Source organism: Brachionichthys hirsutus, unplaced genomic scaffold (assembly GCF_040956055.1).
Source record: "Brachionichthys hirsutus isolate HB-005 unplaced genomic scaffold, CSIRO-AGI_Bhir_v1 contig_558, whole genome shotgun sequence".
Taxonomy (NCBI): Eukaryota; Metazoa; Chordata; class Actinopteri; order Lophiiformes; family Brachionichthyidae; genus Brachionichthys; species Brachionichthys hirsutus.
This window is the reverse complement of record NW_027180505.1, coordinates 67,106-87,697: the sequence shown is the minus strand read 5'-3', so window position 1 is coordinate 87,697 and position 20,592 is coordinate 67,106. Positions and strand designations below refer to the sequence as shown.

Here is a 20,592-nt window from a genome sequence, read left to right as displayed (position 1 = left end):
CTGGACAAGCCGCCAGTTCATCGCAGGGCAACACAGAGACATACAATCAGCCACACACAAACACACACCTACGGGGAATTTAGTGTCACCAATCAGCCTAGGCTGCATGTCTTTGGTGGTGGGAGGAAGCCGGAGAACCCGGAGAGAATGATGATGATGAATATATTTATTAGATAGAATGTTAGAGTACAAGTACAGTCACACAGTAGCATGTATTACAGTACAAATAACGTCAAACATCCTGTCTAAGAGGAGCATTTCAAAAAAGCCCTTGCGGGCTTGTTTCCATTGAAAGTCCTTCGTACATAAATCATCCACAAAAAACAATACAAATAAAAATAAATCCAATATTAAATTACGCAATTGATGCAACGTAACATTAGAAAGACAAAAATAAAATCTTATTACACCGCCAGTGCAAACTAACAATTAATCTAAAATAAATTACACCACCGATGCGAAATGACAATAAATAACTTACATAAATTACAATAAATTACTAAAGCAATAAATACGTGAAACATAGGTGGACAAAAAAAAGGAGGGGGGGTTTGACCCGGAGAGAGTCGTGATGACTATCTCCGTTTCTGTCCCCCTAAAAGGTGTATTTTTAGGGCCTTTTTGAAGGAGGCCAAAGAGGTGCATGTTTTGAGGGCGGGAGTCAATCCGTTCCACCCTTGGGTGGCCGTATTGTAGAAAGATGATTTACCCATGTTAGTCCTATAGGAGGGGGTAATCAGGTTGTTGTTTGAGCTCCCTCTAGTGTTGTGGCTGTGGGTGTCACTAAATCTGTGGAGGTGTTCCGTCAGGTATGCAGGGATTGAGGGGACTGAGGGCAGAGCCGCATTGACTATTTTAAATGCCAATCCCATTTTGAGTTGTTTAACCCTGTCTTCTACCCTGAGCCATTTTAGGCTAGCAAAATGTCCAGGAAGAAGGTGGGTCATGGGCCCCAGATTGAGGAGTAGCCGAATCAGTTTGTTTTGGGAGGTTTGGAGCCTGGTTTTCAGGGACATTTTGATGTTTGAATACCAGGAGGTGCTAGCATAGTCAAAGAGGGGCTGAACGAGGGCTGCAGCAAGCGTCCGGAGAGCACTTTTGTTGACAAAAGCAGACATTCTGCCCAAAAATCTTGTTCTCTGATTGACTTTTTTGATCACCTTAGTTGCCATACTATCGCCAGACAGGTATTTGTCAAGAACACAGCCCAAATAGGTAATCTCTTCTTTGCTGGAGATGACTGTATTATCGACTGTGACCTTGAAATCATTAACATTTATCTCACGCAGAGAGTGTTTAGACCCAAAAAGAATCGATTCGGTTTTACCAAGATGTAGTGACAGTTTGTTATCAGTAAGCCAAGTACGGATTCTGGTGAGCTCAGAGCTGAGAGCCTCCTCAACCTGCACTTTGTCCTCTCCCGAAATCAGGAGTGCTGAGTCATCAGCAAACAGGAACAATTTGCAGTTACAGGCAGCATTCATGTCGTTAATGTATAGGAGGAACAGTAACGGTCCTAGAATGCTGCCTTGAGCAGCATTCCACGCTCCACGCAGACACGGGGAGAACATGCTCACAGAATGGCCACAAGTCGGAAAGAACCTGCGACCATCTCGCTGTGAGGCAACAGTGCTTACCACTGCGCCACTGAGCCGCCCACACATGTTACACTAGCTCCAAAATTGAGGTCAGGATGGACTCCTGAAAAATGTCAATTTTAGAACGTAAATTAGCTCTCAGATCCGGATTGTGATCCGGATCCGGCCGAAATTAGTCATGGTCATAGAGTCATAGACCTTTAAGGAGTACTTATGTGGGATTTTTTTCAGATCCATACCACCATATGTTTTGAAGAAATTAAGAAAAATGTCAAAAAGTGCCCTATCTCGCAATGTTAAAGAATCCTTAAAAAAATTCTAGAATCTGGATCCAGATCCGGATCAACGCCATTTTCAGGGAGGACCGAGCCACGGACAGAACCTTGCTTGTGTAAACATTTCAAGTCGATTGGGTTACTCGTTTTTGAGTTATGCACGTGGACAGACAGACAGACAGACAAACAAACCCAATTGCAATACCCTCGCCTCCCCTTCTGCTCCTGTATGCAAATTACAACATGCCTCATTTTGTTTTGTGGTGTACAGTATTTGAATGAAAGCTTTTAATTTCTGTTTGTACTTATGCTTGGATATCCCCATAGTATCAGTCAATTTAGTTTCTATATTTGTTATCCTCACTCAAAATCTGTATTTTAATTTTTTCACTAAAAGAATGCATGCAAAGACAATTACTAAACGAGCCTGTTAAGTTTAAAAAGCCAGTTGTGCTGTCTTAAAGTAGATAAGGTAAATAAGTTTGTTAAAAGTCATTTAAAAAGTAAGCAAGCTGTTCTCTATTTGGTTTAGAAAACAGTGTCAGAGTGAGCGCTCTGTCGACATATCTTTGACGTTCCTCGTTTAGGTTTATCAGACAGAGTGAGTGCTGATACCAATCTTCCCTCTGTCGACCTATCTTTGACGTTCCTTCGTTTCTCATGCTAGCGGCTAGCGGCTAGTAGCTAGCCTGTCTCAAGTGGAGCACAGACAGCAAAGACGCAGTGATTTCAAGCTGTCGCTAATGTTTTCATGATACGCTTCTGCCTTGGGAAATATTTGTCTGTAAGTACAATGTGCGCATAAACATCAGTCACAAATAGTTTAGAAGTTTTGTGATATTTTGTCAGTATTTTACACTGCATATTGGAGCTAACACGTTAGTAGAACCATATTCTTGTAGCTCGTATGGTTCGTAGCCCCTTTATTAATATATCAGTGAATTTATACTGATCTATTTTATTTTCTCTTATATTTCAGTTTTACAAAGAAATATAAAGATATTTATATATATATTTATCCAAAAGTCGAGACTCGAATAAAGCCAGGAAAAGCGAGCTCTGTGTGGTTATTTGAAAACTTTGGGACGTTAGCTAGTTGCCTAGCAACGCAACGGAACAAGCGCTGTGAGGGCAGCATACCAGTGATGATGTTATTGTTTTATGTTACCACATTAGTATTTCACAATTATATTATAATAACAGAACTCAATACATTTTTTATGCATATTTCTTTTTGACTTTTTCCCCATGCAGTTTATTTTTGTATTGTTACTCCTGTTCTTTAATATTTTAACTTTCTAGAGGAATAAAGGGAGACGATTTTACGTTTCTACTGATTTTAAACGCACAAGTTTTAAATTCGCGGTCCAATCAGCTGCAGCAGAAGACGACATTCACTCACTTTGTTTCATCCACAGGTTCGTGTTTCAGCTGAAAAGGATTCCTTCAGTCAACGATCAGATCAATCATCAGCCACGACTGCTAGATATCGCCTGGAGAACCGGCATGGAGTCACACAGAATAGGTGTGTATTTATACATATACCGGTCCGGTGTGTATTTATACATACACAGTGGTCCCTCATTTATCGCGGGGTTATGTCCTTAACATAACCCGCGATAGGTGAAATCCGCAAAGTAGTCAGTTTTATTCTTTTACAATTATTATACATGTTTTAAGGCTGTAAGGCTGAGATATCTTATGGTTATAGGTTCTATAGGGGGAATAAAACTAACTTTATTTAATTGATATGCCCCAAATGAGGAGTGTCCTAATTTCTTTAGAGACATGGCAGCACTGATAGCAGACAAAGCCGAGGGAATTGTCCTAATAGGGGGAGATTTTAATTGTGTCTTGAAAGGATCTATAGACAGGCTCCCTTCGGACTTTGGCCCAATCTCCAGGAAGACTCTTAGCCTTTGTGCTCTGATGGATGAGCTGGGTTTGATTGATGTTTGGCGACGGCTGCATCCGAGGGAAAAATACTTTACTCTGTTTTCACATGTACATGGCAGCCATTCCAGGCTAGATATGTTTATGATGTCTGGGGCAGATTCCCACAGCGCTACCCAGTGGAGTATAGAAGCAATCACCAAATCGGACCATGCTTCAGTCTGTTTGAAACTAAAGTTGAGTAAAAATAATAACTTTAAATTTTGGAGAGCTAATGTATCTATATTAAATAATGACGGCGTTCAACAAGAAATTAAAAGAGGTATAACAGAGTATATTGAATTTAATGATAATGACACAGTAGCTCCATCCATATTATGGGAGGGAGCCAAGAGCGTCCTGAGGGGAAATATTATTTCAATTTCTTCAAGATTAAAAAAAGAAAGACTTTCTGAACAAATTGAATTGGAAAACAAAATTAGAAAGTTGGAAAAAGAATACCAAAATCTACAAAACAATGTTACACTGAATAAGTTGAAAGTAAGTAGGCAGAAATTAAATGATTTATTAACTTATAAAGCAGAAGGGCAGCTTTGATTCACAAATCAAAAGTACTATGAACGGGGCAATAGAGCGAGCCGGCTGTTAGCATTTCAACTGCAAAAACTACAATCAAGTAGAGTGTTTCACAAAATCAAGTGTCCAAGCACAGGGGACATTTTACTTCAACCGGAGGATATTGCAAAAGCATTTGCTACTTACTACTGGGAATTATATACAGAAGAAAGCTGTCCAAATAAAAAAGAAAATACTGAGAAACTTCTCAACTCTATAGAGCTCACCAACCTGACTGAGGAGGAAGCTGATCTCTTAACGGGTCCAATCACTAAAGAAGAAATAAAAAATAGCATTTTAGAACTTAAAGATAATAAAGCTCCAGGAGTGGATGGTCTTCCAGGAGAATACAGTCGTCCCTCATTTTCCGCGGGGGGTTACGTTCCAAAAACAACCCGCAATAAGTGAAACCCGCAATGTAGTAATTTTTATTTTTTTACAATTATTATACATGTACATAAATGTTTTAAGGCTGTAAAACCACACACTTTATACACGTTTAACAGTCAGGCATTAATCTAAATAGATTGTTTCAGTATTATAGAATGAAACCAAAGATCAGAACCTTTTCAGAACTAAACATTTGCTTGAGAAATATAAATATATAGTACGTACAGTAAACGTTTTCCTGTTAATAATGTTAAGGCGTGCAGGTCGAGGAAAGAGCCGCTTGGAGTGCAGAAGAACAAATATTCTACTCGTGCTGTCTTTAGCCTCTCATGGGCTGCTTTATTGGATAGCTTAGCACAGCGGAACGGCAGCGGCTACATATATAAACAGGAAGAAACAAAACCTAAAAGGGACGTGACGTTTATGCTCCTACAAAATAAAAGCCTCTTTTTACACAGAGAATAAGAGCGCTATAAAACAAACGCTTAACAAATAAACATGATAGCTTTTAGAAATAATGAATTTAATGTTAATGATCAACCTACGAGGTCGAACACATAAGAAGTTATTAATAGCGACTCGCGTGTATTTCACAGTTCCTCCGACCGTACTACTGTACTACAAAATGTTTGAGAAAGAATTTATGCCACTTTTGGATAAAGTTTTTAATTATGCTCTGGCAGAGGCTGATCCTCCTCAGTCATGGTCTGAAGCCATTATTAGTGTTATTCATAAAGAAGGCAAAGACCCCGACCTCGCCGCTTCCCGGGGCCGGGGGAAGGTGCTCGTGGCTCTCCCCCTCTACTCGTAGGGGGGGGGCCCACGCGCCCGGGCGCACCACCGGCATGTCTCGCCCGCTCCGTCGGGGAGGTGGAGCATGAGCGCGTGCGATAGGACCCGAAAGATGGTACAGTTCCCTAGCCAATCGGGACGCAGAACACAATGCGCGTTGAAGCACTGTAAAAAAACATTCAAAATTGCATTTAAAAAATCCACGAAAGATGAGCAGCGTTATAGCGAGGGACGACTGTGTACAATATGTGTGTATAATCATGATGTTCTGTTTAAACCTGTGACCAGCGTGTGGTATTTGTGTGACTTTGATGTGAACCAGACTGGGAGAGCAACTTGTTATAAGGAGGAGAACGGAACGTGAAGTTACGGTTCCCCATATTGCACAAAGTGGGGCAACTGACGTAATCAATGAATCTTGTTAAAGGTCTGCTGTACTAAGTTTTGTGGCTCTTCTCCCGCTTCAGAGAAGAAGTTCAGATCTGTTTCAGACTTTACCTCAGATCATTATTCAATAAATGTTTGGCTTTGAGAGCAACTCAAACATTTTCTGGTAATTCACTTGGAGCCGTCAATAAAAGAACTAAAGAGGGGGAGGACAAAAATGTCGTCCTAGAACTGTGTGTGTTTATTTATTTTAAATCCGATAAAGGTGCGAGTCAATATATTCAATATATTCTGCTTCTAATTTCATTGCATGTCTACATTTTTTTCGTCACAGTAGAGTCCAATTCCTTCTGTTCTCTGTCCTCCAGACCGTCCACAGCAACGTGTCTGTAAGGAGGAGGAGGAGGAGGTTCCTGCTGACCAGCAGCTCTGGAAGGAGGAGATGAACTCCAGTGTGGACAAAGAGGAGCCAGAGCCTCCCCGTGTGAAAGAGGAGCAAGAAGAAGTCCCCACCAGTCAGGAGAGAGAGCGGCTTGGACTGAAGCAGGAGACTGGAACCTTCATGTTGAGTCCTACTTGTGGAGAAACAGACCACAGTGATGATCAGACTCTGTTCATGAAAGCTGAAGAAGATGCAGCGTTGGAAGAGTCTGCAGACAACATGCCAGTTATTTGCTCTGTCGTAGGAGCAGCAGATGTTGAGCAGCTGCTGTTGTCTAACGGCTGCCATGTATCTGCAAGCCATGATGAGAGAGGTGAAACATGTGAAGAGACACTTCAATCCCACAGCAGAGATACCAGGAGAGGGAGACCATATGTTTGCACAACATGTAGCAAAGCTTTCACTACAAAAAGAGGCTGTAAAGAACACATGAAAATTCACACTGGTGAGAAGCCTTACAGTTGTAACACATGTGGGAAACATTTTAGACAGAGTAGCCACTTAGCAGGCCACGTGAGAACCCACACAGGTGAGAAGCTTTACAGTTGTAACACATGTGGGAAACATTTTAGACATCAACATCAGTTAACAGTCCACATGAGAATCCACACTGGTGAGAAGCCTTACAGTTGTAACACATGTGGGAAACTGTTTACCTCAAGTGGTGAATTGAAAGTTCACATGAGAGCCCACACAGGTGAGAAGCCTTACAGTTGTAACACATGTGGGAAACATTTTAGACGAAAAGGTCATTTGACAGTCCACATGAGAATCCACACAGGTGAAAAGCCTTACAGTTGTAAAACATGTGGGAAGCATTTTAGACATCAGTTAACAGTCCACATGAGAATCCACACTGGTGAGAAGCCTTACAGTTGTAACACATGTGGGAAACTGTTTACCTCAAGTGGTGAATTGAAAGTCCACATGAGAACCCACACAGGTGAGAAGCCTTACAGTTGTAAAACATGTGGGAAACATTTTAGACAAAAAGTTCAGTTAACAGTCCACATGAGAATCCACACAGGTGAGAAGCCTTACAGTTGTAACACATGTGGGAAACTGTTTACCTCAAGTTGTGAATTGAAAGTCCACATGAGAACCCACACAGGTGAGAAGCCTTACAGTTGTAACACATGTGGGAAATTGTTTACCTCAAGTGGTGAATTGAAAGTCCACATGAGAATCCACACTGGTGAGAAGCCTTACAGTTGTAAAACCTGTGGGAAGCATTTTAGACAAAGTGGTCAATTGACATGCCACATGAGAACCCACACAGGTGAGAAGCCTTAAATTCGTCAAACGGGAATCTTTACAGAAGATGTGCCCACACTGATGGGCACATCCTCCATCCGCTCTATAAGATCTTATAATATGTTTAAAAATGCCATATTGTTACATTTTCAAAATGTTTGTAACTGCTTTTAACTTTGTGTTGCTATCTTATTTTGTCATGTTATAACTGCAATTTTAGTTTATTATTACTATTTTGACATGTGCATGTTTGTATGTGTGTAGTTTGAGTGTGGATGTGTGTTTGTGTGTAAAGAGAGAGTATTTTTTTTATTTTCTGTTTGTTGTTGTTGTTTTTTCATATCTGCACTGCTGTTATTTTGTTTATGTTTTGTTTTGATTGAGGACCCTCTTGAAAACGAGATGGTTTCATCTCAAGGGGTTTTATCCTTTCAAATAAATAAATAAATAAATTAAAGCTGCGAGCAGCCTTGAGAGGTTCCTCGAACCCGGCGTACGTTGGGGCCTGGCGCACGTTGGGGTACGCGCTTATTCGCAATCCACAAATGTCAGAAACAGGCGTTTGTCCTCTAGACGTGACCCTGATGAAGAGTGTCAAGTTTGGGACCGATCGGACAATGTATGCTCCTGTTCCTGTAGGTGGCACTGAGACTATCACCGTCAATGGCATGTACTCGAGTTCAGGTCTGGACTCTCATCCAGCGTGTGAAATTTGGAGACAGTCGGACCGTGCAAAGCGAAGCTCCAACAGCCATGCACGTCACGCCAAAACATCAAAGTTCGCAAGGCTGCCACGGCAACAGCGATTGGCGAAAACACAAACGCTTCACAATTTAGCGTCGTCAATGAGTCGAGAGGCCGTCGCCCGACTTTGAGATCGATATCTCGAAACCTCTGGGAGGAGTATCGCAAAGTTCGAGACCTATAAAATGGGAAAATGGCACATTCAAACGTGGCCTGTGACCTCATCGTTCGATCGATCAAAAATCCCTTCGCAATTTAACATCGCGGGTACTTGGCGATTACGTCACCCGAATTCGACGCAAATCCGATAAAGCGTCTGGGAGGAGTTTGTTAAAGTATGCCAAAAAACAAAATCCAATATGGCCAACATCCGGGTGGGCGGGGCTACAGAAAGCCAATTACAAATATGTCTGGAATGAGGATTTGGACATTCTCACCAAATTTCGTGACTATCGGACAATCTACATTCAAACTACGGCCTCCGTTGCGTTAGGGGGCGCTCTGGAGCCCCAGAAATACGCCGAGAGCAATCGCTTTACGAGCAGGTCAAGTTGGCCGATGTCCGTCTCCTGACCGATTTTCAAGAGTTTTCGCGTATGTTGAGGGGGTCAAAGCCACGCTACAAGGGAAAAAAAACAAGGGGGCGCCAAAGAGCCAATATGCAACCAAAAGTTAAAATTACACAATCAAATTCTCGGAAGTACCGTTGCGAACCTGCGCGTAACGTTTTTTGGGTTTTCGTTGATGCTAAAGTCCTCAAAAACGCGTTCGTACATTTCAAATCTTCGCACGCCGTCCAAGATGGCTGACTTCCTGTTTGCGTAAAAATTTTCAAAAATATTTTCCAGGCTCGAGACCCCCAGAGGTACGACATACTCGGATTTCGTGACAATCCGAGTACCTTTCCGGAGAAAAACCACCCTTAGGTGGCGCTATGGAGCCCGAAGGCGATATCAAATTCCAGATTTAGAAACTAGACACCAGATGTGACACTCCTATATAGTTTCGACACCTCTAGGTGCCCGGGAAGTGCCTCAAAAAGGCATTCGCAAATAATAATAATAATTTCTGCAAAAACAATAGGTTCCTTGAACCTTCGTTCTCGGAACCTAATGATGAGAAGTGGTGGATTTGATCCCTCCTGACAAAGTACTTGGGAGACTGTTGCCAAAAAACTGCTGTTTTCTCCACTCTGCCATTGCCAGTGGATGAATGAGGCTCCACAGCTCAAGGCATTTGAAGCGAGGGTGGTTGAATGAACTTGTTGCATCATGAGGTGTCCAGGTGGTTGAATTCATCACATGTGAATGTTTTTGTGTCACCAATGGGGCGGTATGTTTCTCAGCAGGAGGGGAATTAGCTCATGTGGTAGAGTGCTTGCTTTGCGTGCGAGAGGTAGTGAGATCGATGCCCGCGTTCTCCAGAGATGTTTCGATGCTGTCTTCAGGCCTCATCGTGACTTTTTTGAAAAGGGTAACCTGAACGGAACGATCCCACATGACCACGTACTTGGGAGACTTTTGCCAAAAAACTGCTGTTTTCACCACTCTGCCATTGTCAGTGGATGAATGAAGCTCCACAGCTCAAGGCATTTGAAGCGAGGCTGCGTCACTGAACTTGTTGCATCATGAGGTGTCCAGGTGGTTGAATTCATCACATGTGAATGTTTTTATGTCACGATGGGGCGTTGTGCGCTTCAGCGAAAGGGGAATTAGCTCAAGTGGTAGAGCGCTTGCTTAGCATGCGAGAGGTAGTGGGATCGATGCCCACATTCTCCAGAGATGCTTCGACGTGGTCTTCAGGCCTTATCGTAACCTTTTTGAAAAGGGTAACCTGAACGGAAGGATCCCACATGACCACGGACTCGGGAGACTTTTGCCAAAAAACTGCTGTTTTCGCCAGTCTGCCATTGTCAGTGGATGAATGAAGCTCCACAGCTCAAGGCATTTGAAGCGAGGGTGGTTGACTGAACTTGTTGCATCATGAGGTGTCCAGGTGGTTGAATTCATCACATGTGAATGTTTTTGTGTCACCGATGGGGCGGTATGCTTCCCAACCAAGGGGAATTAGCTCAATTGGTAGAGCGCTTGCTTAGCATGCGAGAGGCAGTGGGATCGATGCCCGCATTCTCCGGGGATGTTTCGACGCAGTCTTCAGACCAAATCGTGGCTCTTTTCAACAGGCTGACCTGACCGGAATGATCCCTCGTGACAAAGTACTTGGGAGACTGTTGCCAAAAAACTGCATTTTTCTCCACTCTGCCATTGTCAGTGGATGAATGAAGCTCCACAGCTCAAGGCATTTGAAGCGAGGGTGCTTTACTGAACTTGTTGCATCATGAGGTGTCCAGGTGGATGGATTCATGACATGTGAATGTTTTTGTGTCACGATGGGGCGGTATGCACCTCAGCAAAAGGGGAATTAGCTCAAGTGGTGGAGAGCCTGCTTTGCATGCGAGAGGTAGTGGGATCGATGCCCGCATTCTCCAGAGATGTTTCGGTGCTGTCTTCAGGCCTCGTCTTGACTTTTTTGAAAAGGGTAACCTGAACGGAATGATCCCACATGACCACGTACTTGGGAGACTGTGGCCAAAAAACTGCTGTTTGCTCCACTCTGCCATTGTCAGTGGATGAATGCAGTTCCACAGCTCAAGGCATTTTAACCAAGGGTGCTCCACTGAAATTGGTCCTGCACTGGGTGCTTCACTGAACCATCCACCTGGAATCCATCCAGGTGAATGGATTCAACACATGTGAATGTTTTGGTGTCACCGATGGGGCGGTATGCCCTTCAGTAAAAGGGGAATTAGCTCAAGTGGTAGAGCGCTTGCTTAGCATGCGAGAGGTAGGGGGATCGATGCCCGCATTCTCCAGAGATGTTTCGATGCTGTCTTCAGACTGAATCATGACTTGATTTGAACAGGCTGACCTGACCGGAATGATCCCTCCTGACAAAGTACTCGGGAGACTGTTGCCAAAAAACTGCTGTTTTCCCCACTCTGCCATTGTCAGTGGATGAATGAAGCTCCACAGCTCAAGGCATTTGAAGCGAGGGTGCTTTACTGAACTTGTTGCATCATGAGGTGTCCAGGTGGATGGATTCATCACATGTGAATGTTTTTGTGTCACGATGGGGCGGTATGCACTTTGGCAAAAGGGGAATTGGCTCAAGTGGTAGAGCGCTTGCTTTGCATGCCAGAGGTAGTGGGATCAATGCCCACGTTCTCCAGAGATGTTTCGATGCTGTCTTCAGGCCTCATCTTGACTTTTTTGAAAAGGGTAACCTGAACGGAATGATCCCACATGACCACGTACTTGGGAGACTGTTGCCAAAAAACTGCATTTTTCTCCACTCTGCCATTGTCAGTGGATGAATGAAGCTCCACAGCTCAAGGCATTTGAAGCGAGGGTGGTTGACTGAACTTGTTGCATCATGAGGTGTCCAGGTGGTTGAATTCATCACATGTGAATGTTTTTGTGTCACCGATGGGGCGGTACGCTTTTTGGCAGAAGGGGAATTAGCTCAAGCGGTGGACCACTTGCTTTGCATGCGAGAGGTAGTGGGATCGATGCCCACATTCTCCAGAGATGCTTCGATGTGGTCTTCAGGCCTTATCGTAACCTTTTTGAAAAGGGTAACCCGAACGGAATGATCCCACATGACCACGTACTTGGGAGACTTTTGCCAAAAAACTGCTGTTTTCGCCACTCTGCCATTGTCAGTGGATGAATGAAGCTCCACAACTCAAGGCATTTGAAGTGAGGGTGGTTGACTGAACTTGTTGCATCATGAGGTGTCCAGGTGGATGGATTCATCACATGTGAATGTTTTTGTGTCACCAATGGGGCGGTACGCATCGCAGCGAAGGAGGAATTAGCTCAAGTGGTAGAGTGCTTGCTTCGCATGTGAGAGGTAGTGGGATCAATGCCCGCATTCTCCAGAGGTGTTTCGATGCCGTCTTCAGACCGAATCATGACTTTTTTGAAAAGGGTAACCTGATCGGAATGATCCCACATGACCACGTACTTGGGAGACTTTTGCCAAAAAACTGCTGTTTTCGCCACTCTGCCATTGTCAGTGGATGAATGAAGCTCCACAGCTCAAGGCATTTGAAGTGAGGGTGCGACACTGAACTTGTTGCATCATGAGGTGTCCAGGTGGATAGATTCATCACATGTGAATGTTTTTGTGTCACGATGGGGCGGTATGCGTTTCAGCAAAAGGGGAATTAGCTCAAGTGGTAGAGCGCTTGCTTTGCATGCAAGAGGTAGTGGGATCGATGCCCACATTCTCCAGAGATGCTTCGATGCTGTCTTCGTGACAGCATCGAAAAGGGTAACCTGAACGGAATGATCCCACATGACCAGGTACTTGGGAGACTGTGGCCAAAAAACTGCTGTTTGCTCCACTCTGCCGTTGTCAGTGGATGAATGCAGTTCCACAGCTCAAGGCATTTTAACCAAGGGTGCTCCACTGAAATTGGTCCTGCACTGGGTGCTTCACTGAACCATCCACCTGGAATCCATCCAGGTGAATGGATTCATCACATGTGAATGTTTTTGTGTCACGATGGGGCGGTACGCACTTTGGCAAAAGGGGAATTGGCTCAAGTGGTAGAGCGCCCGCTTTGCATGCCAGAGGTAGTGGGATCAATGCCCACGTTCTCCAGAGATGTTTCGATGCTGTCTTCAGGCCTCGTCTTGACTTTTTTGAAAAGGGTAACCTGAACGAAATGATCCCACATGACCACGTACTTGGGAGACTGTTGCCAAAAAACTGCATTTTTCTCCACTCTGCCATTGTCAGTGGATGAATGAAGCTCCACAGCTCAAGTCATTTGAAGCGAGGGTGGTTGACTGAACTTGTTGCATCATGAGGTGTCCAGGTGGTTGAATTCATCACATGTGAATGTTTTTGTGTCACCGATGGGGCGGTACACTTTTTGGCAGAAGGGGAATTAGCTCAAGTGGTGGACCACTTGCTTTGCATGCGAGAGGTAGTGGGATCAATGCCTGCATTCTCCAGAGGTGCTTCGACGTGGTGTTAAGACCTCATCGTAACTTTTTTGAAAAGGGTAACCTGAACGGAATGATCCCACATGACCACGGACTCGGGAGACTTTTGCCAAAAAACTGCTGTTTTTGCCACTCTGCCATTGTCAGCGGATGAATGAAGCTCCACAGCTCAAGGCATTTGAAGCAAGGGTGGTTGACTGAACTTGTTGCATCATGAGGTGTCCAGGTGGTTGAATTCATCACATGTGAATGTTTTTGTGTCACCGATGGGGCGGTATGCTTCCCAACCAAGGGGAATTAGCTCAAGTGGTAGAGCGCTTGCTTAGCATGCGAGAGGCAGTGGGATCGATGCCCACGTTCTCCAGAGACGTTTTGATGCCGTCTTCAGACCGAATCGTGGCTTTTTTGAACAGGCTGACCTGACCGGAATGATCCCTCGTGACAAAGTACTTGGGAGACTGTTGCCAAAAAACTGCATTTTTCTCCACTCTGCTATTGTCAGTGGATGAATGAAGCTCCACAGCTCAAGGCATTTGAAGCGAGGGTGCTTTACTGAACTTGTTGCATCATGAGGTGTCCAGGTGGATGGATTCATGACATGTGAATGTTTTTGTGTCACGATGGGGCGGTGTGCACCTCAGCAGAAGGGGAATTAGCTCAAGTGGTGGAGCGCTTGCTTTGCATGCGAGAGGTAGTGGGATCGATGCCTGCATTCTCCAGAGATGTTTCGATGCTGTCTTCAGGCCTTGTCTTGACTTTTTTGAAAAGGGTAACCTGAACGGAATGATCCCACATGACCACGGACTTGGGAGACTGTTGCCAAAAAACTGCATTTTTCTCCACTCTGCCATTGTCAGTGGATGAATGAAGCTCCACAGCTCAAGGCATTTGAAGCGAGGGTGGTTGACTGAACTTGTTGCATCATGAGGTGTCCAGGTGGTTGAATTCATCACATGTGAATGTTTTTGTGTCACGATGGGGCGGTATGCGCTTCAGCGAAAGGGGAATTAGCTCAAGTGGTAGAGCGCTTGCTTAGCATGCGAGAGGTAGTGGGATCGATGCCCACATTCTCCAGAGATGCTTCGACGTGGTCTTCAGGCCTTATCGTAACCTTTTTGAAAAGGGTAACCTGAACGGAAGGATCCCACATGACCACGGACTCGGGAGACTTTTGCCAAAAAACTGCTGTTTTCGCCAGTCTGCCATTGTCAGTGGATGAATGAAGCTCCACAGCTCAAGGCATTTGAAGCGAGGGTGGTTGACTGAACTTGTTGCATCATGAGGTGTCCAGGTGGTTGAATTCATCACATGTGAATGTTTTTGTGTCACCGATGGGGCGGTATGCTTCCCAACCAAGGGGAATTAGCTCAATTGGTAGAGCGCTTGCTTAGCATGCGAGAGGCAGTGGGATCGATGCCCGCATTCTCCGGGGATGTTTCGACGCAGTCTTCAGACCAAATCGTGGCTCTTTTCAACAGGCTGACCTGACCGGAATGATCCCTCGTGACAAAGTACTTGGGAGACTGTTGCCAAAAAACTGCATTTTTCTCCACTCTGCCATTGTCAGTGGATGAATGAAGCTCCACAGCTCAAGGCATTTGAAGCGAGGGTGCTTTACTGAACTTGTTGCATCATGAGGTGTCCAGGTGGATGGATTCATGACATGTGAATGTTTTTGTGTCACGATGGGGCGGTATGCACCTCAGCAAAAGGGGAATTAGCTCAAGTGGTGGAGAGCCTGCTTTGCATGCGAGAGGTAGTGGGATCGATGCCCGCATTCTCCAGAGATGTTTCGGTGCTGTCTTCAGGCCTTATTGTAACCTTTTTGAAAAGGGTAACCTGAACGGAAGGATCCCACATGACCACGGACTCGGGAGACTTTTGCCAAAAAACTGCTGTTTTCGCCAGTCTGCCATTGTCAGTGGATGAATGAAGCTCCACAGCTCAAGGCATTTGAAGCGAGGGTGGTTGACTGAACTTGTTGCATCATGAGGTGTCCAGGTGGTTGAATTCATCACATGTGAATGTTTTTGTGTCACCGATGGGGCGGTATGCTTCCCAACCAAGGGGAATTAGCTCAATTGGTAGAGCGCTTGCTTAGCATGCGAGAGGCAGTGGGATCGATGCCCGCATTCTCCGGGGATGTTTCGACGCAGTCTTCAGACCAAATCGTGGCTCTTTTCAACAGGCTGACCTGACCGGAATGATCCCTCGTGACAAAGTACTTGGGAGACTGTTGCCAAAAAACTGCATTTTTCTCCACTCTGCCATTGTCAGTGGATGAATGAAGCTCCACAGCTCAAGGCATTTGAAGCGAGGGTGCTTTACTGAACTTGTTGCATCATGAGGTGTCCAGGTGGATGGATTCATGACATGTGAATGTTTTTGTGTCACGATGGGGCGGTATGCACCTCAGCAAAAGGGGAATTAGCTCAAGTGGTGGAGAGCCTGCTTTGCATGCGAGAGGTAGTGGGATCGATGCCCGCATTCTCCAGAGATGTTTCGGTGCTGTCTTCAGGCCTCGTCTTGACTTTTTTGAAAAGGGTAACCTGAACGGAATGATCCCACATGACCACGTACTTGGGAGACTGTGGCCAAAAAACTGCTGTTTGCTCCACTCTGCCATTGTCAGTGGATGAATGCAGTTCCACAGCTCAAGGCATTTTAACCAAGGGTGCTCCACTGAAATTGGTCCTGCACTGGGTGCTTCACTGAACCATCCACCTGGAATCCATCCAGGTGAATGGATTCAACACATGTGAATGTTTTGGTGTCACCGATGGGGCGGTATGCCCTTCAGTAAAAGGGGAATTAGCTCAAGTGGTAGAGCGCTTGCTTAGCATGCGAGAGGTAGGGGGATCGATGCCCGCATTCTCCAGAGATGTTTCGATGCTGTCTTCAGACTGAATCATGACTTGATTTGAACAGGCTGACCTGACCGGAATGATCCCTCCTGACAAAGTACTCGGGAGACTGTTGCCAAAAAACTGCTGTTTTCCCCACTCTGCCATTGTCAGTGGATGAATGAAGCTCCACAGCTCAAGGCATTTGAAGCGAGGGTGCTTTACTGAACTTGTTGCATCATGAGGTGTCCAGGTGGATGGATTCATCACATGTGAATGTTTTTGTGTCACGATGGGGCGGTATGCACTTTGGCAAAAGGGGAATTGGCTCAAGTGGTAGAGCGCTTGCTTTGCATGCCAGAGGTAGTGGTATCAATGCCCACGTTCTCCAGAGATGTTTCGATGCTGTCTTCAGGCCTCATCTTGACTTTTTTGAAAAGGGTAACCTGAACGGAATGATCCCACATGACCACGTACTTGGGAGACTGTTGCCAAAAAACTGCATTTTTCTCCACTCTGCCATTGTCAGTGGATGAATGAAGCTCCACAGCTCAAGGCATTTGAAGCGAGGGTGGTTGACTGAACTTGTTGCATCATGAGGTGTCCAGGTGGTTGAATTCATCACATGTGAATGTTTTTGTGTCACCGATGGGGCGGTACGCTTTTTGGCAGAAGGGGAATTAGCTCAAGCGGTGGACCACTTGCTTTGCATGCGAGAGGTAGTGGGATCGATGCCCACATTCTCCAGAGATGCTTCGATGTGGTCTTCAGGCCTTATCGTAACCTTTTTGAAAAGGGTAACCCGAACGGAATGATCCCACATGACCACGTACTTGGGAGACTTTTGCCAAAAAACTGCTGTTTTCGCCACTCTGCCATTGTCAGTGGATGAATGAAGCTCCACAACTCAAGGCATTTGAAGTGAGGGTGGTTGACTGAACTTGTTGCATCATGAGGTGTCCAGGTGGATGGATTCATCACATGTGAATGTTTTTGTGTCACCAATGGGGCGGTACGCATCGCAGCGAAGGAGGAATTAGCTCAAGTGGTAGAGTGCTTGCTTCGCATGTGAGAGGTAGTGGGATCAATGCCCGCATTCTCCAGAGGTGTTTCGATGCCGTCTTCAGACCGAATCATGACTTTTTTGAAAAGGGTAACCTGATCGGAATGATCCCACATGACCACGTACTTGGGAGACTTTTGCCAAAAAACTGCTGTTTTCGCCACTCTGCCATTGTCAGTGGATGAATGAAGCTCCACAGCTCAAGGCATTTGAAGTGAGGGTGCGACACTGAACTTGTTGCATCATGAGGTGTCCAGGTGGATAGATTCATCACATGTGAATGTTTTTGTGTCACGATGGGGCGGTATGCGTTTCAGCAAAAGGGGAATTAGCTCAAGTGGTAGAGCGCTTGCTTTGCATGCAAGAGGTAGTGGGATCGATGCCCACATTCTCCAGAGATGCTTCGATGCTGTCTTCGTGACAGCATCGAAAAGGGTAACCTGAACGGAATGATCCCACATGACCAGGTACTTGGGAGACTGTGGCCAAAAAACTGCTGTTTGCTCCACTCTGCCGTTGTCAGTGGATGAATGCAGTTCCACAGCTCAAGGCATTTTAACCAAGGGTGCTCCACTGAAATTGGTCCTGCACTGGGTGCTTCACTGAACCATCCACCTGGAATCCATCCAGGTGAATGGATTCAACACATGTGAATGTTTTGGTGTCACCGATGGGGCGGTATGCACTTCAGTAAAAGGGGAATTAGCTCAAGTGGTAGAGCGCTTGCTTAGCATGCGAGAGGTAGGGGGATCGATGCCCGCATTCTCCAGAGATGTTTCGATGCTGTCTTCGGACTGAATCATGACTTGATTTGAACAGGCTGACCTGACCGGAATGATCCCTCCTGACAAAGTACTCGGGACACTGTTGCCAAAAAACTGCTGTTTTCCCCACTCTGCCATTGTCAGTGGATGAATGAAGCTCCACAGCTCAAGGCATTTGAAGCAAGGGTGCTTTACTGAACTTGTTGCATCATGAGGTGTCCAGGTGGATGGATTCATCACATGTGAATGTTTTTGTGTCACGATGGGGCGGTACGCACTTTGGCAAAAGGGGAATTGGCTCAAGTGGTAGAGCGCCCGCTTTGCATGCCAGAGGTAGTGGGATCAATGCCCACGTTCTCCAGAGATGTTTCGATGCTGTCTTCAGGCCTCGTCTTGACTTTTTTGAAAAGGGTAACCTGAACGAAATGATCCCACATGACCACGTACTTGGGAGACTGTTGCCAAAAAACTGCATTTTTCTCCACTCTGCCATTGTCAGTGGATGAATGAAGCTCCACAGCTCAAGTCATTTGAAGCGAGGGTGGTTGACTGAACTTGTTGCATCATGAGGTGTCCAGGTGGTTGAATTCATCACATGTGAATGTTTTTGTGTCACCGATGGGGCGGTACACTTTTTGGCAGAAGGGGAATTAGCTCAAGTGGTGGACCACTTGCTTTGCATGCGAGAGGTAGTGGGATCAATGCCTGCATTCTCCAGAGGTGCTTCGACGTGGTGTTAAGACCTCATCGTAACTTTTTTGAAAAGGGTAACCTGAACGGAATGATCCCACATGACCACGGACTCGGGAGACTTTTGCCAAAAAACTGCTGTTTTTGCCACTCTGCCATTGTCAGCGGATGAATGAAGCTCCACAGCTCAAGGCATTTGAAGCAAGGGTGGTTGACTGAACTTGTTGCATCATGAGGTGTCCAGGTGGTTGAATTCATCACATGTGAATGTTTTTGTGTCACCGATGGGGCGGTATGCTTCCCAACCAAGGGGAATTAGCTCAAGTGGTAGAGCGCTTGCTTAGCATGCGAGAGGCAGTGGGATCGATGCCCACGTTCTCCAGAGACGTTTTGATGCCGTCTTCAGACCGAATCGTGGCTTTTTTGAACAGGCTGACCTGACCGGAATGATCCCTCGTGACAAAGTACTTGGGAGACTGTTGCCAAAAAACTGCATTTTTCTCCACTCTGCTATTGTCAGTGGATGAATGAAGCTCCACAGCTCAAGGCATTTGAAGCGAGGGTGCTTTACTGAACTTGTTGCATCATGAGGTGTCCAGGTGGATGGATTCATGACATGTGAATGTTTTTGTGTCACGATGGGGCGGTGTGCACCTCAGCAAAAGGGGAATTAGCTCAAGTGGTGGAGCGCTTGCTTTGCATGCGAGAGGTAGTGGGATCGATGCCCGCATTCTCCAGAGATGTTTCGATGCTGTCTTCAGGCCTTGTCTTGACTTTTTTGAAAAGGGTAACCTGAACGGAATGATCCCACATGACCACGGACTTGGGAGACTGTTGCCAAAAAACTGCATTTTTCTCCACTCTGCCATTGTCAGTGGATGAATGAAGCTCCACAGCTCAAGGCATTTGAAGCGAGGGTGGTTGACTGAACTTGTTGCATCATGAGGTGTCCAGGTGGTTGAATTCATCACATGTGAATGTTTTTGTGTCACGATGGGGCGGTATGCACTTCAGCAAAAGGGGAATTAGCTCAGGTGGTAGAGCGCTTGCTTTGCACGCGAGAGGTGGTGGGATCGATGCCCACATTCTCCAGAGATGCTTCGATGCTGTCTTTGGGCCTCGTCCTGACTTTTTTGTAAAGGGTAACCTGAACGGAATGATCCCACATGACCACGGACTTGGGAGACTTTTGCCAAAAAACTGCTGTTTTCGCCACTCTGCCATTGTCAGTGGATGAATGAAGCTCCACAAATCAAGGCATTTGAAGCGAGGGTGGTTGACTGAACTTGTTGCATCATGAGGTGTCCAGGTGGTTGAATTCATCACATGTGAATGTTTTTGTGTCACGATGGGGCGGTATGCACTTCAGCAAAAGGGGAATTAGCTCAGGTGGTAGAGCGCTTGCTTTGCATGCGAGAGGTGGTGGGATCGATGCCCACATTCTCCAGAGATGCTTCGATGCTGTCTTTGGGCCTCGTCCTGACTTTTTTGTAAAGGGTAACCTGAACGGAATGATCCCACATGACCACGGACTTGGGAGACTTTTGCCAAAAAACTGCTGTTTTCGCCACTCTGCCATTGTCAGTGGATGAATGAAGCTCCACAAATCAAGGCATTTGAAGCGATGGGTGGTTGACTGAACTTGTTGCATCATGAGGTGTCCAGGTGGATGGATTCATCACGTGAATGTTTTTCTGTCACGATGGGGCGGTATGCATTTCGGCAAAAGGGGAATTAGCTCAAGTGGTAGAGTGCTTGCTTTGCATGAGAGAGGTAGTGGGATCGATGCCCACATTCTCCAGAGATGTTTCGATGCTGTCTTCACGC

The 20,592-nt window shown here is 45.6% G+C and overlaps 1 protein-coding gene and 4 non-coding genes across 5 annotated transcripts; all 5 read left to right on the top strand.

The window, feature by feature from the left end:
• The first annotated feature begins 6,341 nt into the window (after positions 1-6,341).
• LOC137915689 (zinc finger protein 665-like) lies at positions 6,342-7,685 on the top strand. Its single transcript, XM_068758829.1, has one exon. It carries the CDS (start codon positions 6,393-6,395, stop codon positions 7,683-7,685), a length of 1,293 nt encoding a protein of 430 aa, XP_068614930.1. The 5' UTR covers positions 6,342-6,392.
• Positions 7,686-12,612: 4,927 nt separating this feature from the next.
• trnaa-ugc (transfer RNA alanine (anticodon UGC)) lies at positions 12,613-12,685 on the top strand. The gene has a single exon. It is a non-coding gene; the product is annotated as a tRNA-Ala (tRNA).
• A 4,948-nt stretch (positions 12,686-17,633) lies between these two features.
• Positions 17,634-17,706, top strand: trnaa-ugc (transfer RNA alanine (anticodon UGC)). Its single transcript has one exon. It is a non-coding gene; the product is annotated as a tRNA-Ala (tRNA).
• A 2,078-nt stretch (positions 17,707-19,784) lies between these two features.
• On the top strand, positions 19,785-19,857 carry trnaa-ugc (transfer RNA alanine (anticodon UGC)). Its single transcript has one exon. It is a non-coding gene; the product is annotated as a tRNA-Ala (tRNA).
• Positions 19,858-20,139: 282 nt separating this feature from the next.
• On the top strand, positions 20,140-20,212 carry trnaa-ugc (transfer RNA alanine (anticodon UGC)). Its single transcript has one exon. It is a non-coding gene; the product is annotated as a tRNA-Ala (tRNA).
• Positions 20,213-20,592: the final 380 nt, after the last annotated feature.

Coding starts and splice junctions, on each gene's coding strand:
- LOC137915689 (XM_068758829.1), top strand. CDS start 6,393: ATGAACTCCAGTGTGGACAAAGAGGAGCCAGAGCCTCCCCGTGTGAAA.